Source organism: Acomys minous (assembly GCF_964271855.1).
Source record: "Acomys minous genome assembly, chromosome: 6".
Classification (NCBI taxonomy): domain Eukaryota; kingdom Metazoa; phylum Chordata; class Mammalia; order Rodentia; family Muridae; genus Acomys; species Acomys minous.
The window spans coordinates 18253118-18273967 of NC_140487.1; the positions used below are offsets into that span (position 1 = coordinate 18253118).

At 39.2% G+C, this 20850-nt stretch overlaps 1 protein-coding gene across 3 annotated transcripts in view; it reads right to left on the reverse strand.

Annotated features, from left to right (window-relative positions):
* The window catches only part of MIOS (meiosis regulator for oocyte development), a 30913-nt gene extending 14680 nt beyond the window's left edge, over positions 1–16233 (reverse strand). Inside the window, exons 1-6 of one of the 3 annotated variants that reach the window (XM_084786917.1) lie at positions 15969–16233; positions 13367–13425; positions 9150–10480; positions 8786–8884; positions 2884–3138; positions 577–746 (exon numbers count right to left, since the gene is read on the reverse strand). In XM_084786917.1, coding sequence (XP_084643043.1) covers positions 577–746; positions 2884–3138; positions 8786–8884; positions 9150–10440 — 1815 coding nt within the window. In that variant the 5' untranslated portion in view covers positions 10441–10480; positions 13367–13425; positions 15969–16233. Of the gene's footprint in view, positions 1–576; positions 747–2883; positions 3139–8785; positions 8885–9149; positions 10481–13366; positions 13426–15644; positions 15926–15968 lie in introns of those variants that run through there. The other 2 variants (XM_084786916.1, XM_084786918.1) reach the window with 2 other exon arrangements.
* Between the last annotated feature and the right edge of the window lie 4617 nt (positions 16234–20850).

Below are 20850 nucleotides of genomic sequence, written 5' to 3' on the forward strand. Positions count from 1 at the left end.
ATTCTTACAGCAAACAGAAATGAATCTTAATAAAGGAAGTTCTTTTCATTGTTGGAAAGAGACAAACAGCACAAAGCAAAGCAGTTTTAATGTGAAGCTTGTAACTCAACAACTGAAATGGATAAGGAAACCTCACTTCACTCTTTCCTCAGTTTGTGACAAGGAAGATACGATGTGCTTACACAAGTGACCAAGTCAGGAAAGAAAAAGAAATGACTGGGGGGGAAAAGAAATCACTGAAAGACTAAATAAATGACTGAAATGACTAAATAAAATGTAGTTTATTATAATTAATGTGATTATATAATTTGTTTTCCAAATAGAACTTGTCTGAAAATGACCAATGTTTATTTAAGATGTATTGATATCTTGTCAAAACTTAACTGACTGATCATCAGTTGTCTACGCAGGCACACAAATAGAGTATTTAAACAGCAAATGTGGGTGTATGTTTATAGTTGTACATTTCTACAACTAGGTTCTTCAGTAAAAGATGAAATAGTCTTGGCTCTGTACAGAACTACAAAGAGCAAACCTGTTAATTTATAGAAACATCTAGAGAAACAAAATCCTCACCAGGACCCCATCATAAGCCCCTGCTTCACTCGTCAGAAACGCAAACATGACGCACAGATAGGGGTTGTTGAGCTGCAGGCGTAGTGTGCTGCACATCTCTCTCCAAAGGGAGTTCTTCTCATCTGTGTAGCCTGACAAAGCCATCGCTACCACATTGAGATTCAGATCTCCTGTGGGTTACAAACACACAGCCAATCAAAGTTACCAGAAGCTTAAAAACCCCTTCCCCACAGATGTTAAATCCTTAACAGAGTAATGAGAGGGTGAATTTTTATGCCAAGAAAAAGAAACTTGAGTAAGAAAAAATTTAAGACTGTTAAATTTGGTAGAGTAAAAAGAAAAAAAAATCTATTCTTAAAAAAACATACACACTTGTGAATCCTGTGCAATTTAAGTACTTTTTTCCACAGTACCAGAGACTACACCCAGAATCCACTGGCATGCTATACCACTGAACTTCTTCCACAGCAGCAAGTGTAACATTCAGCTTTCACCTTTGTCGTCCAGCAGTTCCTTATATGTTGTATAATTATTTGGTATCTAAGTGAAGACAAGTGAGACCATCTTACCAAAATCACTGCCACCCTTACCAGTAAGATTATTATGCCTTTTCAGAGTACTATTAGTAGAGCTACTTTACCACAGGGTCAAAATTTTCAAAGTTTTCTTATTTTCCTACTTCTAATTATGTAATACCTATCTTGATAGTGGCAACTGGAGAAAAAAACAGTATTTTGGTATTTTTATTATAATATACTTAGAAAACTTTTGAGGCCAAAATGAGCTATCAGAATGATCAAAAACTGCACTAAAACACATACATACGCACACAGTGGTCGTTACCAATGACTTTTACGAACAGCTGCATGTGGTATACAGCAATCCTAGGAAGCTGTGAGCCTTTTCTTTAGTTCTGCATGGCCTTCTAAGTTTCACTCCAAATGCGAAAGCTATGCTCGCTGAAACACTGTGCCTTTTCTCTGGAACATTTTCTGTCTTACAGCTCTTGATTCTAACCATTCTCTCTTTTCCAATAAAAATCATAGCTCCCACTTTTACAGAAATGTGATCCAAGATACTTGGCGCTTCCTTCCTCTGCATTAAGATATGTTTTAAGTCTTTTAAAATAAAAGCATTCAGATACCAAATTATCCAGGTACATATGGTAAGGAAAATATGCTTTTAGGTTATAGCAAAATTAAGTTAGAAAACCAGTGCTTTTTCAGAGGGGAGGCTGCTGCACACTGAACTCAGGGTCTCCTATGTGTTCTTTAATGACAGTAGACATGTCATAGTGTCAAGTGCAGAAGGCTTTCCCTGAAGCACCGCTAAAGATGCTCAGGGAAAAGTATTAACTTTTTAAAAACTTTTTGAATGAAATGCTGGGTGTGGTGGTACACGCCTTTAATGCCAGCACTTAGAAGGCAGAAGCAGGCGGATCACTTTGAGTTCAAGGCCAGCCTGGTCTACAAAGACAGTTCTCGGACAGCCAGGGCTATGACAGAAAGAAATTCCGTCTCAGAAACAAACAGAATTAAACTAAGTATGTTACAGTCAATTTCATGTTTTTATTTTATGGTACAACTGAACTACAATTGGTTGAAAGTGGGATAAAGCGAGTAAGAATTCAGCATTCTAAATATTCATAAATTATTTTCTACGTATATTAAAGATAAATAGCTATATACACCTTAGGAATTTTTAATAATAATAAAAAAAAGAATAAAAAACAACAACAACAAAATCTTAGGGTTTTTTTACTGATTTGTTTCCCTAAGGGTCCTCTGACAAATTCTCAAAATAATAAACTTTATCACCTTTTTCTCTCTCTTTCTTCTTTCCTTTTCTTTTTATGCTTCACAGAACATGTATTTCAGTCTCAAGAAGAAACATTTCCAAATCAAAATATGCTTTTCGTAAGAATCTATACTGGCCTAAACAGAAATGTTATTTATCTGCCTATCAAAAAAGAAAGTCTACACAAAATTATATCCAGCTGTTTAAAGTAAAAGTGCTTATAACTAAAGCAGTTCTAATATATATTCCTTAACGTATGTGATCTACCTTTAATGGGAAAAACATGCTAGAAAACTTATATTAATTACAATGAAATTTAAGATACATGTTTTTACTGGCCTATCCCCAGGAATATAGTAATGGGATTGGCTAATATTCACTGCTCAGCACTATATACTCTCCTTTTCAATAATAATAATAATAATAAAATACTGACTAGGTAACTGCAAACTACCCATATCCTTTCGTTAGCACTGTCTGAACTGCCAAGCCTCAGAGCGTAACCTGTACCTTTCTCTGAAGATGCCCCTTCATTCAGGATTTGGATTGCTCGCCGGATATCCAAGTTGAACAAAGCCACAGCAGCAGCTCTTTCCCACTCTCCTTCTTGCACAAGAGAGTTCAAAAACGGCCCCACGTCTACATCCGTTCCTTTCTTAATCCACCCACAAAGCTGTAATGCTAAAATCCTCTCTTCATTTAAGTTCTGAATATCACTTTGTTTATCCAAGCCACTCCAATTATGTCTGCTGCTTTCCACCATTCCTAAAAACAGAAAACATTTTAGAGTGTTTTATTTATTGTTACTTTGAAATATAGTAGGAAACACTTCATTCAGCTTTACAAAGAAACATTTCAACATTAGAATATTCAATTTCTAAGTCATAATCTTACAAAAGCATAAATGAGCAGTATACCACAAATAAAACGTTATGGACCAAGCTGAGTTACTAAGAAGCCATTGCTGTAAGAATAGTGGTCTGGCCCACGAAGCTGAGTCTCTGCTCCGCCCCTCTAACCTAAGACAGATCCCTCTGTTATTTAACTCACTTATTACCTTTATGTCCCGCAGATGGTACCTAACATAAGCTCTCACATCTCTTCTCTCACTAAAACCCAAGCTCCAATGAGTAGATAGTTGAATTGTTTTATTTGCAAGAAACGCCCTCTACCATGGAGATCCAAGGCACTTGACCTCTCTTCCCTTTGTCTGCGTCTGTGTATCTGTATCACATATTCCTTAACAGAGGAGGTCTGGACCACCTCTGTCTGACTGTTATATGGTGCTAACTATCTCTATGCATGAAAAATGAGATTACAATCATCAAAGGACTTCAAGGGAAATAATAAGGAAAAAAATGCAATGGCAATAACCTGACTATGTCTCACGCTATTAAATTTGAAAATTAAAATTGAAACTATGTTATCTTTTTTTAATGAAAAAAACTATTTTCATAGCATTATTTACACTGAAATCATGGTAGTTGGTTATAATGGCAAAGTAATTTCATATATGATAATAATGGCAAAGACAAAAATGTACAAATATGAATTTTAGAGATTCTAACAACTATAACAAATTCCTAAATATTCTAGAAAGTATTATGATCAAATTGTCAAAAATACATTATTTTCAGGGAAAAAAAAGTAAATTATGGAATAGAAAACATGAGTGTCCATATTACAAACTTCCTTTATTTAATAATTTATATTTCACAATTTACAACAATTATATATGTATGTACTTACACAGGACTCAATATACTTACATATACAATCTTTAGCAAATAGATGAGCTTTTAGAATTCAATCTGCTGATTCTAGGCAGAATGAAGTAGGCCCCCAAGGTTTTTAGATCTTGGGAGCAACACTCTCCTCTGTATTTTAATCTGAGTATGTGATTTGTTTCTAAACAGCCTAGCAGACATTAAAGAATTTTACAGATGTAGCAAAGGTCCTTACTCAATTGACTGTGAGTGACTCAATGTCCAGTTATGTGGTCTAGGCCTATGCTAAACAGGCCAGCCCTTAAAGAGAGTCAACAAGTAAGAGAAGCAGTAGAACAGAGATCTTCTGCTGGTCTGAAAGCAGGCAGAGCTACCATATTGGTAAGGTAATCTGTGAGAAGGCAGCCTAGTAAAAACCAGTAAACAACCTTTAGGAGATATAGGTAGGGCCTGGCCATCACCCAACCAGAAAGAAGAACATAAAATAGTCCTACAATTACAACTACCAGGGAACCCTCAGACTCTCAGCCGCTGGTCACTCAACCCAAATATGCTCCCTCCACCCTGCTAACCAAGGATATGTGCATCTTTCTATCTAAAGGCAATATCATCTAAATCCAATTCCTTCCCGTTCCTAGGAACTTTCCTTTGTCTCCTACATGTATTTTCAACCTGTCTCTGTGGTTGCTGAACTTGACCATCAACCACATGAATTTAGAATAAATATTCTGATCTCTAGAAGGAAATACTAAAAGTTTAGCCACAGCCTTCATTTTAGCATAGGGCCCTGAGCAGTGTCCAGACTTCTGACTCAGGCAGACAATCGATGTTATAGAAAAGTAATAAAGGGTCCAAAGCTGACTAGCTACAATTCATCTGTCAAGGGATCAAAAGAATAAAAAAACATTAAAAAGAGAAAAATAATCAGGTGTGGTGGTGCATGCCATTCGTCACATCACTAGGAATGCAGGGGTAAATGGATGTCTATACGAGCTCCAGACCAGCTCGGTTACATAGTGAGTTCCAGGACAGCCAGGACTGCATAGAGAGATCCTGTCTCAAAACAAACAAAAGAATATTGAGAAAAATATTTAAAACTTTGTTGTCACTTTTAAGTTAAACTTTATATATGTACATCTATGTATATAAGAATCATTTACCTTACCTTACAAGGATAAAAACAGGTCTAAGCTCTCAATCTCCACAATACCAAAAATTCAAACTTTTAAGTAACTTGGGTGATTATCACCTTGATGTTGGTTTGTGACAAGTCTAAAATATTATCCATGTTAGTATTTTATTTCAAACTACATCTTTTTGCCTTATGGAGAAGTTGTAAGGTGGGTTGTTTAAAATTAAATAATTACATTTGAGATTACTATTTTGTGGTTCTATGGATTAACCCCTGGCTTTGAATATGCTAAGCAGGTGCTCTATCACTGAGGTTTTTTTTAACCATTTTTTATTAATTTATTCATATTACATCTTGATTGTTAGCCCTTCCCCTGTTTCCTCCCATTCTTCCCTCCCTCCCACTTCCCCCCTTCTCCCCTCCCCTATGTCTGTGATTGAGGGAGTATGCTCTAAGATTATCGAGTCTCTTCTTGGTAACTTGCTATCATTCCTCTGAGTGCCACCAGGCCTCCCCATCCAGGGGACATGGTCAGAAAAGGGGCGCCAGAGTTCATGTGAGAATCAGATCTCACTCTCCACTCAACAGTGGAGAATATCGTGTTCGTCGGCTAGGTCTTGGTAGGGGTTCGAAGTTTACTGCCTATTTCTCCTTGGCTGGTGCCTTAGTTTGAGGAGGACCCTAGGACCCAGATCTGCCTGTCATAAAGTTCTTCTTGTAGGTTTCCAGAACACTGTGGGTCCTATTATTTCCCCATTCTTCCATGCTACTCTCGCCTAAAGTCTCAATAGGATGTCCTCTCCTCTGACCCACTTTCTTGGTAAGATCAAAAACTCAAATGACACCACATGTTGGCGAGGATGTGGAGAGAGAGGAACACTCCTTCACTGCTGGTGGGAATGCAAACTAGTACAACCACTTTGGAAAGCTATCTGGCGTTTTCTCAGAAAAATGGGAATAGGGCTTCCTCAAGACCCAGCTATCTTACTCCTTGGAATATACCCAGAAAATGCCCTAACACACAACAGGGACATATGCTCAACCATGTTCATAGCTGCTTTATACACAATAGCCAGAACATGGAAACAGACTAAGTGTCCCTCAGTAGAAGAATGGACTAAGAAACTATGGTACATTTACACTATGGAGTATTACTCAGCTATTAAAAACAAGGAATTCCTGAAATTTGTGGACAAATGGATTGACCTAGAAATTATCATAATGAGTGAGTTCACCCAGAAGCAAAAAGAGACAAACGGTATATACTCACTTATATCAAAACACTAGTCCAAGGGATACGTCCCATGAAAAACTCTATCACTGAGTTTTATCACCACCCAGGAGGTTTTCTTTGTGGGATTGGAATGGGGTGTGAACTCAAGACTTCATGTATGCTAAGTACCAACCTATTGCTGAGCAACACTCTCAAACCACAATTACTTCCCCACACCCCGCCTGAGACAGGCTCTCATGTGGTCCAAGCTGGCCCTACACTTACTATCTAAGCAAGGATAAGCTTAAACTTCTGAGCTGTCTGCCTCCACCTCCCAAGAGCAGAGGCTACAGGACTCACCAACACACTCAGCTGGGGATTCACCCTGGGCTTTCATGCATGCTAGGCAAGTATGCTCCCAACTCCAGCCCCAAATTACTTATTTTTAAAGAGACCACTTTTAATACAATGAACTGAACACTGGCAGCTCAGAGATTCTTTCTTAGCTTGGCAACTATGCTAAGGGTAATCAGGGTTATAAAAAAAATGCAGTATCATGAACTTCAAATCTATCATTCCACTATAATTTTAATAACTATAAAACTCTAACATATCTATGAAAGAGAGCTACATATGCTATGCAATAGAAAAATGAAAAACTGCATTCACTGAATTTGGAGCAGAGGTGGGAGAGGAAACTCACCCTGGCTGGTGCGCTGAGCACGAAGTTCATAAACCATCCGAGAAACCCTCCCTCAGCAAAGTAGATGGACTAGAATTGACTCCCAAGAGTTGTCTTCTGGCCTCCCCATGTGCACAACAGCATGTGCATGCCCACCCTCCCACATACACACAATGAAGAAAAGAATTATTATCTATAATGTGTGAACATGGCTTTTTCAATCAGCATTTAAACATGCTGAGGCTTATACTGAAACTGAAACCAAAGCAACAAGAGCTCTCCCTCCACTCTAGGTTGGCTCCTGCTACTAGTTACCATTTTATCCTCCCTAAACAGCCAATGTTTTTAATTATTCATAATTGGTGGTTTCACCTCATACTGTTCAGTTCATTCAGTTAATTGGATCTAATATGTGAATGACTTCTTTCCCTTGTCTACATGAATATACGGTTCCCAGGGTTTTTTCTATCCCACCACCAGTCTCCCACTTTCTGCTATTACTCTGAGCAAGCTCATCTATCTCATAAAGCACCAGTATTTCCAACATACTGCTCTCTGGTTATTTTTCCTCTTACACTCTAGACTCTTATCCCATTGCCCAGTACTATGAATTTTATCAACATAGTACTTAATTCTTGAGAGTACTTAAACTCATAAATCATGGTATATTCCTGCCTGCCTTCTTATTTTTGCTAATAAATAATGCAGTTTCTCATTAAACTTGTTCACTTTATTTTTTATGATAAAGATTACTGTTTCTGGTATAGTTTTAGTAGGAAAAACACCAAGTCCTCCAAAAGAAAGCCCACTATAACAAATGCAGCAGCTTAACTGAAATGTTAAACCTACTCTAAAAACACATGTCGTTATGTACTGTGTATTATTTGTAACATAGCAAAGCAAACACTTTAAAGAAAATCTACTTATTTCTGCTATGGCTTTAACTAATAATGTAAATTATTTTTCTAGAACCTTAACTGGACAGAGTACAAACAGAGATTGAATTCTAAGAAACAATATAATATTGTCACAATTCTAATAAAAAGAGTAACAACTGCTTAAAGCAGCTAGTTTAAAGGTGTTGGATTTTTTTGTTTTTGTTTTTGTAGGGAGGTCTTTTATTCTTAAATAGTTTATCAATTTAAATCTCGCATTAACTCATTGATTAACTGAGTCCTTCACTTCCTCATCAAGGACTTTTAGGTATTCTTCAAGTTAGGCCAGACTTCATGTCCTATCATAGTGCTTGCACTTGGGAAGCAAAATAAAAGGGATCTTCTTGTTAGGAGTCTTTTAAGTTAGTCTTTAAAAAACAAGATGTTTTGATAAAATTCAAACTGACAATCAGCATCTTATAAATGAATTTCTATGGTACCTCTCTTAAGGTAGATTTTCAAATAAATAGCACAGAATCAAAAATGAGTAGATTCCTGAAAGATCTGATGTACATAGTCCATCAAAGAATCAAAGTTCCTTTTGTAAAACATTACACATATAAATACACTCAATTCACCAAAAATTCACTGAACTTCGAATAAGAAAGCCAAGAGGGATAAAAAGGATATTTGTGTACACAGTCCTGAAATAATCAAATAGAAATCAAGTAAGAGTACAGAAGTTATAAATGCATTTGAAAATATAAAATGGAATTTTCTTACCCAAAGATGATTTTACTATTGATTTAATTCCTGCATAAACCAGTGATCCTTTGTTGCCTGGAGATTTTTGATCCATATCTTCTGTATACTGCTTCATAAGTATTTAAATGCATAGGAAATACTGGTAATTATACATAATAAAATATTTCAAAGTTAAAATTATTTTAATTAGAAGCTAACTCACAATAAGAATCTACACAAACAAGATAGTTTCACCTTATTGACCGCTTTATTCTACAAACTAAAACTTTTCAATAGTTTTAAACATTATCTCAGAATTTTAGATTATATAATTTGTATTTACATGTAAAACACTTAGCACGTTTACCCAATTTGCCTCAAAAGTTAACATGACAAAGGATATAGTGCAGAGTATACCAGAGTGACTTGAGCTGTGGGTCTTCATTTCCAGCTAATATGTGGTTTCTCCATACCTGTTCTGTATCAAGTCCATACCTTGATAAGGCTCGAAGACGCATTTTTGTTGCTATATCTTTTTCTAAGGAATCATCACTTTCTTCTTCTGCACATTCATATAAATGACGACCACAAGCCCACATTAGAGATGTAATCGGGCTCCAGGCAAGAGATATCCTTTCAAATACAGTAAAGTCAGACATTGTGCGGTTGGGAGTCACAACTATCATTCGGTTTTGACTCGTTGGATGCCATGCAAAGGAAGCAATGAAATTATCACAAGGCTGCACACTTCTTTCAATTATTGTGGGTTCAGTTTCATCCCCAATGGGAGTGGGTGTATGCTGCATATCATACAGTCTAATAATATTACTATCCCTTGTTAAAGTGGCAAGCAGACCTGTCCTAGTTGGACACCATGCTACTTTTGTCAAGGGCTTTGGTTGTTCAGTCAAAGTCAAAACCGGCTTCTCAAATTTTCTGAGATCCCATATTGCAACCTGACCTTCATAGAAGGAAGCCACACGGTCATGGAAGTAGGGGTCTACTGTCACTCCTTGAACAGCTTTTGTATTTACAAACATCTTCTGGCTTGTGTTCCGAAGATCAAAAATGGCTAGGTTACGATGCATGCCAGCCAGAAGAAGTTTCTGGTCTCGTGGAAGCCAACAAAGAGACAGACAAGCATCATTTTGCCCTAACTCATACAGTGGTTTTGTTACTAATAAGGTCTCGGCTTCGCCTGCTGACATTCTCACTTTTTCCATGGGAACGATATCAGGAGTATACTTGCTGCAGATATCCCATATTAGAACTGAAAAGTCCGCTCTGTGTTTGTCTAAACCGGCAGCAAGCCAGTTACTATCCAGTGGATTCCATGCAAGGGTATTGCATTGTCGAGCATGTTTTGGGACAAATTCTTTTCCTATCAAATCTTTAAACTTAGAGTTATGATCTTGACCAAGACTTGTAAGTACAACTCGGCCATTTGCTTGTCCAACTGCTAGGAGACACTCAGGATCATAATTGAGATACCATGCAACACATTTCATATAGGGTGTATCTGAATTTATTGATAGTAATGTTGCTGCAGAGTCTTCAGATAAACGTAATGATCCAGCTTTGAGTTCCGAATTCACAGCCGATTCCACATGATAAAGGCTCAGTTCCGAGTCACATACAACAAATCTATCAACCTGGTGTGGTGCCCACAAAATATCAGGCTTGGTACCACTCATGTTTATTGATGGGCTCAAAAAGTCCAGTCAGGTCCATTCACTGAAAGTGTATGAAAAAAAGAGGTTTAAAGTATCAACAAAATTCAATCCTTTCATTGAATTCTCTACACAAGTACATTCTTTTTCTCTGTATTTTTATTTTCCTCTCCAGCTAAAGATCCAAGATAATGTTCATTTGTTTAAAAATGGAGAAAGAAGTGTAACCACTTCCTCCAACAAAGTGATCTAGTAGTGATTTTAGAACCCTATCCCAGCGTTATTTCCCATGATAAATTACCTTAATTGTACAATTCCTTCAGCCTTCAAATTAACCTTGGGTTATAATAACCTCGCTATAATAAGTAAATTAGTAAGTACTAGACCCATGATGGGGGAAAACTTAAAAGCAGTAATGAATCATGATCCTAAGTGATGGTTAGAGGAGCATTTAGTGGAACCTCCTCAATAGTACATGTTCTATGTCTGTGCTACTATGGGACTTCCTAGCCACAGAGAGCTAGTCACCACTAGTTAACTCAGTAACTTTTTAATAACTTAACTATATGCACAAAATATAATGAACACCACAAATGTGAAGTGTAATATCATGCTAGGACATTGGCTTCTTCAACTTTCAACAGTAAGAACTAGGCAGAATGAAAACTGGGATTTATAAAGGAGATATAAGATTTATATTCTAGTTTTGCTATAATTGGTTATAGGACGATTTATTCATCTACTCAGTAATAAAGTCATTTAGATTAGTGTTTCCCAAATTTTGCTCATTCATGGGTCGCTTATAATGTTACTGAATAGTCTCTTTAAACTGATTCGTTTTTAAAATCCTATCATTAACTTCAGTTTTAATAAGCAGTTTCAGCAATCACATATTAATTACATTTTAATATATGCTAACAGAACTAGGTTTTTAAAATATGCTTGTGTTTTATCTCAAAATCATCTGTTTATAATCAGCAGTACATATGTAACACTTACTTTGGGAAAATGAAGTAAGTAACTCATTTATTTTTTAATATATTTTATTAATTTATTCATATTACAGCTCAATTGTTATCTCATCCCTTGTATCCTCCCATTCCTCCCTCCCTCCCATTTTCCTCTTACTCCCCTCTCTTATGACTCTGACTGAGGGAGACCTCCTCCCCCTGTATATGATCATAGGGTATCAAGTCTCTTCTTGGTAACCTGCTATCCTTCCTCTGAGTGCTACTAGGCCTCTCCCTCCAGGGGATTATGGCACCAGCCAAGGACAATACGTGCAGTAAACTTCGAAGCCCTACCCAGATCTAGCCAATGGACAGGACATTCTCCACAGTTGAGTGGACAGTGAGGTCTGACTTTCACGTGATTCATTTATTAAATGAGTTAAGAGGCTCTTAGTTTTCAACTTTATAAGCCCAGATATTTTTTTGACTAAAACTGGAATAGTTTTTTTTTTTAATCTAATTTGAAAAAATAAGGGCTGATGCAAATATTAAGTACATCCATGAGGCTGGCAAGAATACGTTAGATACAAAATTAACAAAACGTTTACAAATCTCACTTCAACTCTACTTGTACAACCAAATTTCAGTTTTCAGAAGGTGAACTTGAGTCCACCTACATCTACTGCAAGAATCAGGTACAGAGACTAAGACACATTCCTAACAGAGATGTACTTTGATAAGTATTCAACTCACACATTACTGTTTTACTTCCTGATCCTACAAACATATTTAGACATGAATTCTCAATCTAGAAATTCTCATACTGGCTTTATTTTCTTCTTTAACACTTCTGAAGCCTAGAATCTGTCATTTCAATTACAACCTTAATATCACTTTTAATTCATTATTTTTTTCTACTTTATTGTTTGTCTTTCCTTAATCCTACATTATCTCAATCATTTACCTCTTTCTCTCCTTGACTCAGGATACTACACAGAAGCTATTCTCAAGGCCCTATAGCCTATGCGAAATCTAGGCTCAACAATTCATCTTTCCACTATGATCCTTCAAAAAACATTTGTGTTGTGCATGTGTGAGATGAGCATGTATAGTTTATGTGTTCATATGTAAAGGTTTGTATGTATACACAATGTAAACGTGTAGGCTAAAAATTATGTTAGATGTCTTCTTCTTTCACCTTATTTTTCCTAATATTATATTTTTAGCAATTCTTTGAGAATTTCATGGACACAAAGTATTTTGAATATATTCACTGTTCCTTCTCATTCCTCCCAAATTCTTGGCCGTAACTTTTATGTTCTCCTGTCTAGAAATATTCTCTCACTGAATAGTATTCTTTCTCTTTAAAACAGGTATTTAAGTCTCTTCTACTAGGTTAGTTCTTCCATGCCAAAAGAGGAAATATCTTTTGTTTCCACCGTATTTCCAGTACATAGCAGAAAATTAGCTGGTGGACGGTTAGTGTTTGCCGAGTGAACGTATGTGTTAAAGGAGTCCATGAGCAGCTCTCCCAACTGTTATCTCAAAGTTCTACAGTTTCCTTGAGCTTCTACCTTTTCCTACCACCCCCTCCACCAAAAAACCACAACATTTCTTTTTTGGTAGTGGAACTTGGCCCTAAGCCAAGAACAAAGCTCTCACTGTAACAGTTGGTTCTAGAGACGGGAGACCCAAAAGAAAGGCACCATAAAAGGGGTTATTCTAATACACTGTATTCTGCTCGTTCTGTAGCTGTTTATTTATTGTATGTTCCGGGCACTGTTCTCGATTCTCATAATTCGTGACAGACAGGGGCAGATAAAATCTTGTTCTAACAAAACTGCATTCTAATGAATAGACACATGAAATATAGACACAATAGAAAAAGAGTTTGAAAACTGAAAAAATGAGGAAGAAGAGAGGCAAATTACAGAAAATGAAACATGTAGGACAGCAAAGAGAAACTAGATACCACCTAGAGTAAGAGACAATGCCCATACCTAGATTCTCACAAATAGAGGAAGCTTCTTAAATATGTCTTGAGATTCTTGCTATGTCCCTAAAACAACAACAACAACAACAACAACAAAAAGGAAAAGAAAAACTCAACATTTAAACATAGTTTAACCTAGGACTCCATGCTGTATTCTTACTCCTGACACAAATTATGTATGGTAAGAAAACAAAACAAAACACCTTATATTCCACATAGAAAAGTCCAATTTAAAAATGTAATTCAAAAGTGTTACTGTAAGCTAGGTGCGGTGGTATACAGCTGTGATCCTGCCATTTGGGAGGTGGAGGTAAGTGGATCAAGAATCCAGAGTCAACCTCAGACACTTAAAATCCTGCCTCAAAACAAAAAACAATAAGGTTTCTGTATGTGATGGTTAGTTTTAACTGACAAGTTAACAGTTCAGAAGCACCTGATAAGAGACTCTCAATGAGGGATTGTGGAGATCAGGTTAGCAAGTGGGCCTGTGTACAGGTGATTGACCTTGAGTATATTAAATGAAGGAGGAAGACCAACCTACTGTGGGCGGTACCATTCCAGTAGGCTAGGGAATCCTGAGATGGCTGAGAGTAGAGATAAGGAGCTGAGCAGTAAACATACACACGTTAATCTATTGACTCCAGCTGCTGACGACAAAAGCAATGTGCCTCGCTGCTTCGAGTTCCTGTCACCTTGCCTTCTAAAATGATGGACTGCAGCCTGGAAATGTAGGCCAAAATAAACTCTCCTCCCAGAAGGTGCTTCTGGCAAACTATTTTATCACAGCAACAAAAATGAAATTAAGACACTGCAACTTTAACAATGTGATTTACAAGCCAGGTGTGGTGGTGTACTCCTTTAATCCCAGCACTGGGGAATTAGAGGCAAGTGGATCTCTGTGAGGTCAAGGCCAGCCAGCCTGGTCTACAAAGAGAGTCTGGGATAGCCAAAGCTATTACACAGAGAATCCCTGTCATGAAAAACCTAATTTAAAAAAAAAAATGTGATTTGCATGATGCTCAGTGAAGAACCAATCAGCATTCCTGATGCTATACTTGTAAAATACTGTTACCACTCACAAAATTACGACAGTAACGCATATGAAACCTCAGAACTTTTGTAAGCTGAAAGGGAACTAATAAAAATCCTTCTCATTTTGTTAGGGACTAAAGACAAGAAGAGACATTTTGCTTCTTGTGCCAGGTCTGTCAACTTCCATCTTCGACTAGTGCTGGAGAAAAGGATCAGCTACCTAATTTGCAGGGCCCAGGGCAAAATGAAAATATCAGAAAGTGAGCTTTAAACTGCTAGCCGGTCTAAGTGCTAAGCTGATGCTACTGCACATTGCAAAGATGGCCCCGGAAAACGCAATGTGTCTACAACCATCCTGTTAAGAGATCTAATACACAATACATATGGGCTCTTGCTCATTAACATACATAAAATGATCTGGTCTGGAGGAGAGCTAAAAAAACAAACAATAAGGACTCAGAAACTCTTCAGCCACTCACTAGCTCCGACCCTTACAAGTCCCTAACAGTTGGGTGAAGTTTATTTATTTCCACCTCACCAAGTTCTACTATCAAATACACTGAGTTCTCTGCTTCATAGATGCTCGCGTCCCTACCACTCTTTCAACTGTCCTGGAAGTGAAGGCTTTCAGATGTTAGAGACCGGGCAAAATCATTGAAGGTAAGAGTTGGCAGTAATGTAGGTCCTCACCGTCAAGTTTAGTAATTTCCCTTCAAAGGTTCTCAGTAAATGAAAACCACATAAAGTCCCTGTTCACCACTAGAACATCCATAACACAACCTGAAAGAAACACAGCAAGCCACTACCTATAGTTCTCCAGAAGGCACATTTAGAAAGTGGCAAATGAAATTTGTAATTATCTTTTAACTCATCAAGTCAAAAATATTTTTTAAAATATGCAACCAATGTCAAAAAAAGCACAATTTTTTACATTTTTGTATTAAATCTTAGGAATCTAGTCTGTACTTAACATTTATAACACATCTCAACCCCACGTGACTACTGGCCACAAGTTCAATACACTATAATAATAATAATAAAAAAGAATTATATGCTTTGGGGGGTTGTCTACTTTCCTACCGTGCTAAATCGCTGTACTACCATCTCCAAGATGCACTGCACATGTCTAAATTTTCGTTAAAGTACAGTTATTCAAAAAAGCCAATTAAGAGTCATCTGCTTCAGCAAAGCAGAGAGGTCCCATTCCTCTCAAGGAATCTGCATTCCTCCCGTAGGTAGAGAACAGAGCTCACAGGGTTGACAGGCCCTTTAACGAGAAGGTAACAGGGTACAACTGGAACTCATCTTGTTGTTATTCCGGGTAGACCCGGAATCAGAAGGCGGTTCCCACGTTCCAGACACCAGGCTGAGCAGCCCGGCCAAGGGGGTCGCGCGGCTCCACACGCCCTCCGCGGCCGCCCAAAAGACGGTCACCACGCGGCCGCCCGAGGGCTCCACACGAGGCCCGCCGGCCGCGCGGCGCCGTGACCATCCCACCGTCCAGGATGCCACCCGCCCGCCGCTGCCGCCCCGGGCCTCACGCCGACCGACACTCGCTCCCGGCAGCACTCACTGACCTGAGGAGGTGGCTTGCTGCCCGCCACACAGCCGTTTCCGGCCTGGAAGCCGCCCCTCCCGCCGCGGGAGCCCGGGCGCGGGCAAGATGGCCGCCGAGGCGCGGGCGATGACCCGGGCCACCCGCGGGGCCCACGACCGAACCACCTCCGCGGCCTCGGTGCGGACCTCCACGCCGCGGAGCCCCGCCTTCCTCCTCGCCCGGAGCCGCCCCGGGGCGTGGTCACCGCGTAGAGACCCCGCCTTCCTCCCGAGTGCTCCGCCCAGAGCAGGCCCCGCCCCCGAGTCCTGCCCCTTCCGTCACCGATTCGTGGGCGTGGCAGCGAAGTCCCCACCTTCCTCGCGAGTGCTCCACCTAGAGTGTGTCCTACTCCGGAAATGCCAGAAGCTTTAAGCCCAAATCTTTAACCCTGGCCTCAAAGTGTTGTATTGCTTCTCAGAAGGCAGATAGCATGATCGAGCCAGTGCACACACTTTGACTTATGTGGTCCATTTTAATTTCCACTGAAAAGTAATGATGGGGGATGTAGTAGAAAATTCAGGATTGGGGGCTCATAACTAGACACTCTTTGGTTAGTCCCCAAACCGGTCATGAACTCCAAGTATCTACTCACACGGTGTTGAAAAGTTGGGATACAGGAATGAGTAAAAAGACATGATCCCTGCAGGAAACAGGCAGAAGAGGGATGGCTTTTTAAGGCTAATTTAATACTATTTAGGAGAGCGTCACCCTCCTGCTGGGTTAGGTTGTCAGTAAAGCTTCCTTGAGGACCACTAGACTAAGACAAACATGGATTAGTCACGAAAAGGTAAAAAAAAAAAAAACAACAGGAACAGTTGGAAGAGAAAAGCCTTCTTACACTGAAAAAGAGCAAATATTGGGACAGGAAACAGGATATAGCTACAGGAAAACAAGAGTCCCTCATTTACCTGTGAGTTTGCTTTATGAAGTTGCAGTTATCACTAAATCAAAGTCTGAAAATATTAGGTGGACAATTCCAGAAATACACGATTCACACGTTTTAATTTCTGAGTGTGATGAGATTTTTCTGAGTCCTGTTCAGCCCGCCCCGAGCTTCATGCCACCCGTGGTTCCTGTGCACCTAAGCTGCTGTCCGCGCTATCCGATGTGTCAGTGCTTAGCTTCAAGTAACCCTTCCCTGGTGCCTAATGCATCACAACACCTACATCAGTCACTTCACTTCATCTTATTAAATAGGCATTATATTGACAAATCATCACAAAAAGGGTGAGTACAATAGAAAGAGCAAGAGAGAGAAATTTCCATGCATTTTATAATAGCACTCTTGGCCCGTTATATCATCCAATTCTGTATCTGCGGGTTCAACCACCACAGAGCAAAGCACGTGTTTTACATTGTGTATGGTGGTGTACCTCTCTAATATCCAAAGAGTCCCAAAGCAAAAAGTCCAAAAAGTTCAAAGCCAGCCTCAATTACATAGTGAGCTAGATTAGCTGCATGAAAATCTCTCTCTCTCTCTCTCTCTCTCTCTCTCTCTCACACACACACACACACACACACACACATCTCTCTCTTCATATATACGTATGTATATGTATACATACATGTATACGTAATTTGTGTCTGTATTAAACTTGTACATTTTCCTTGTCCTGATTTACTAAAGAATGTAGTATAGCAGTTCTTCATATAACATCTACACTACGCACATTATTGTTTGTAATTTAGAGATAAGGTACAGAGAATGTATATGTTATTTGCAAATATCACGCCCACTAAGATAAAACATTTGAGTGTATGCAGATTTTAGTATCATTGGAGAGTACAAAGGAACAACCATTTTTGGTTTAACTATTATATTGTTGTTGTACTGTGCATAATTTATAATTTAGACTTTCTTGTAGGTATAAATGCATAGGAAAAATACAGTATGTGTAAGTTTAACATGAACCACAGTCTGGGATGTCTACTGATAGACTTAATACACATCCATCAAGGTGAATGGGGAAACTAATATATGAATAAACCAAAGAGATGAGGAGAGATTGAGACATCACATTAGAACTGCGTTGAAAATTAGCTTACTGCCTTTGCATAAGCTTTTTCATTAAGGCAATTGTGGTGTTGCTGATAATTTTAACTAGGGTTGTAGTATAACCAGTTTTTACACAGAGAGCTGGAAGGGTAGAATAGCCAAGTAAAAGATGATGAATGTCCGTGCCCTTCCTGACCAGCAGGAATAAGACTCAAGACAACCAGGTTCCTTCTCAAGGCGGTTTACTCAGGAATGAAGTTACAGCAGTATCGCTTGGCAGAGAATGGCCCCGTCCCCAGGCGGGCAAAGGCTTATACCCTCAGCAAGAGCCAATCAGGGAGAGCCACGTGTAGCCTCTCTGTAGGTCCGAAATGAATCACGGAGACCGTAAGGCTTGATGCCCGTGCTGATAGCCGTATAAGGACTTGTTTACCAAGGAGAGCACTCACCGTCAGGAGGGTGGAAGGCAGAAGCCAGCGCCATCTTTAGGCGTGGCAACATCGCAGCTCTCGACAGATGAAGACTTAAATTACCAGTGATATGGACACACGTGGGTTGTCTAGGGGTAATTCAGAAAGCGAGATGAACAAAGCTCGGTGATTGACCCAGTGAGTGATGAAGGTTCTAGGCTGTGGCTCCTGAGTGATGCCGCAACAGGAATTTCAGTTCTGACAGGGAGATTTTCTCAGATGGCTGACAGCCTATGCTTGTGTCTTCATCCTTGGCCATGAGTGTTCTTGTGCTGAAGGTGGTGACTAATCATTTTGGTAAGAGGATGAGTTTGAGAAAGACATTGCATTTTTTGACACCTGCCTTGTAAAGAACATGAAGTACAATCAAGGGAATGCGTCATAAGATTCATCACTTCAGCATGATCTTGCCAATCTTCTAGGTCATATGTCCCCACATAAGACCAACCTCACATTTGTTGATGGCTTTATCAACACCTGCCACACGTAGATAAGTAAAACTCCATTGAGAGATGACATTACTTCTTACTTCAAAAAAGAAATACCAAAACTACTAGGTAGGGATCTGTACAGCCCCACGCCAGCCTCATTGCTTCCTGTCCCACCACCCCTCCTTCAGTCACTACCACGCTCTGGCTGACATGTGGAGGGAGTTCAGATTTCTGCTCTTGTGAGACCTGAAAAACATCAGATTTTTCTTTGCATGATCATCTTCAGCTCCCCATTTCTACTGGTTACGACCTTTACATAATCAAATTACTGTTTTCCTCAAAAAGCAAGATCATACTTGCTCTATCTAATCCCAGTTTCTTGTGTCTTCCTGGAATTTACTCCACTCTTTTATTCGAACTTTGTTTTTTTTTTTTTTTTTTGCAGAGATCAACAATGATATTCACTCTGCCAGTTCCAGTGGCAAAGGTTTTGCCTGTGGATGTCATACACACTTGACTGCATCTCTCTCTTGAAGTACTTTCTACACTTAGCTCAGCATCATTATTCTTGGTTTTGGTCCCTGTGAGTTGGCTATGTCTTTGACAGGACAATGTACTGTTGCTTCTGTGCTCTGCAACAGCCTTTTCTCCCCAGCTGGAAAGTTCTTTAACTACAACAATATATGACTTATACTATACGGCTTATAATCTCCTTAATTTAAGGCTGATTGCTTACTATTATTAGTTCTTACCCTGCCTCATTTACCTATAATTATCCTCCATTAAGTTTTACACTTCAATGTCTTCAGTTTTCAGTCTTTCCTTCCTTCCCCTTCCTTTCTCATATTTTTCTCTCCTTTCCATTTTGTGAAATCCCTCATTTCTTTTGTTTGAGACAGGGGCTCGTTGTACTGACCAGGCTGGTCACAATCTCCTGATCCTTCCCCCTCCACGTCCTGAGTGCTGGGATTACAGGTGTGTGCTACAACATTTGACCATCCATCACTTTAAAAGAACATACCTGCGTGCAAGTTTTACAAAGGCACTTGGTGACTTGGTTTGCGGGGGAGAAGGTGGATATCCCTCCATCTCCCTTCCAGCTGGATGTCGTCAAAAAGCTATGAGCATCGAGAGATGAATATAACTGGCTCATGTTCCTTGGAAGAAAAGCTTCTTTCATCCACTGCCTAGGAAATAGCAATAACAAGTTAAATCAGAAATGGAAGCTATATTTTAAGGAAGGCAGCTCTTTAACCTAAGTCTTAGCATAATTTTGCAAAGCTGAAGGCTCCTTCCATGGATCACTTGAGGTTTCTGGAGAATTACACAAGACAAAATTAACATCATTCTTTTAAAAAATCATATTTTTCTGTTCTAAACCTCTTGCTAGACAGTATTTTAATAAATTGTATTTGAGACTTAGAAACAGATAATGTCCTTAAGTTCTGATAGTCTCTCTGACCCCATGACCTATAGCCTTCGTTTAGATATTTCTTACTTCTCAACCCGGCAATAGTCTGCTCCGTTCTTCCTGCCATTTCATCTGCATAGCCAAACTGCCTTCTTGAAAGCCCTGCATGTGACCCTTTATTTAGCTTCTTTATTACATAACTTTGCAACCCACTCTTAAGATGTTAGTATGATGGATGATAATGATTTGTGTGACGGCTATTCTTTGTCAACTAGACACAAACTAGAGTCACCTGGGATGAGGGACCGTCAATTGAGCCTGTAAGCACATCTGTGGAACATTTTCTTCATTGCTAATTGATGCAGGAGGGCCCAGCCTACCCGGGAGGGTGGCATCCTAGAGCAGGTGGGCCTGGGTTGCATAACGTAAGAAAGGCAGCTAAACCAGGCAGGCATGGAAACCAGTGATCAGTGTTCCTCCATGGCCCCTGTTTCAGTTCCTACCTTGAATTTCTTCCTTGACTTCTCTCAGTCACTGTCATCTGAAAGTGAAAG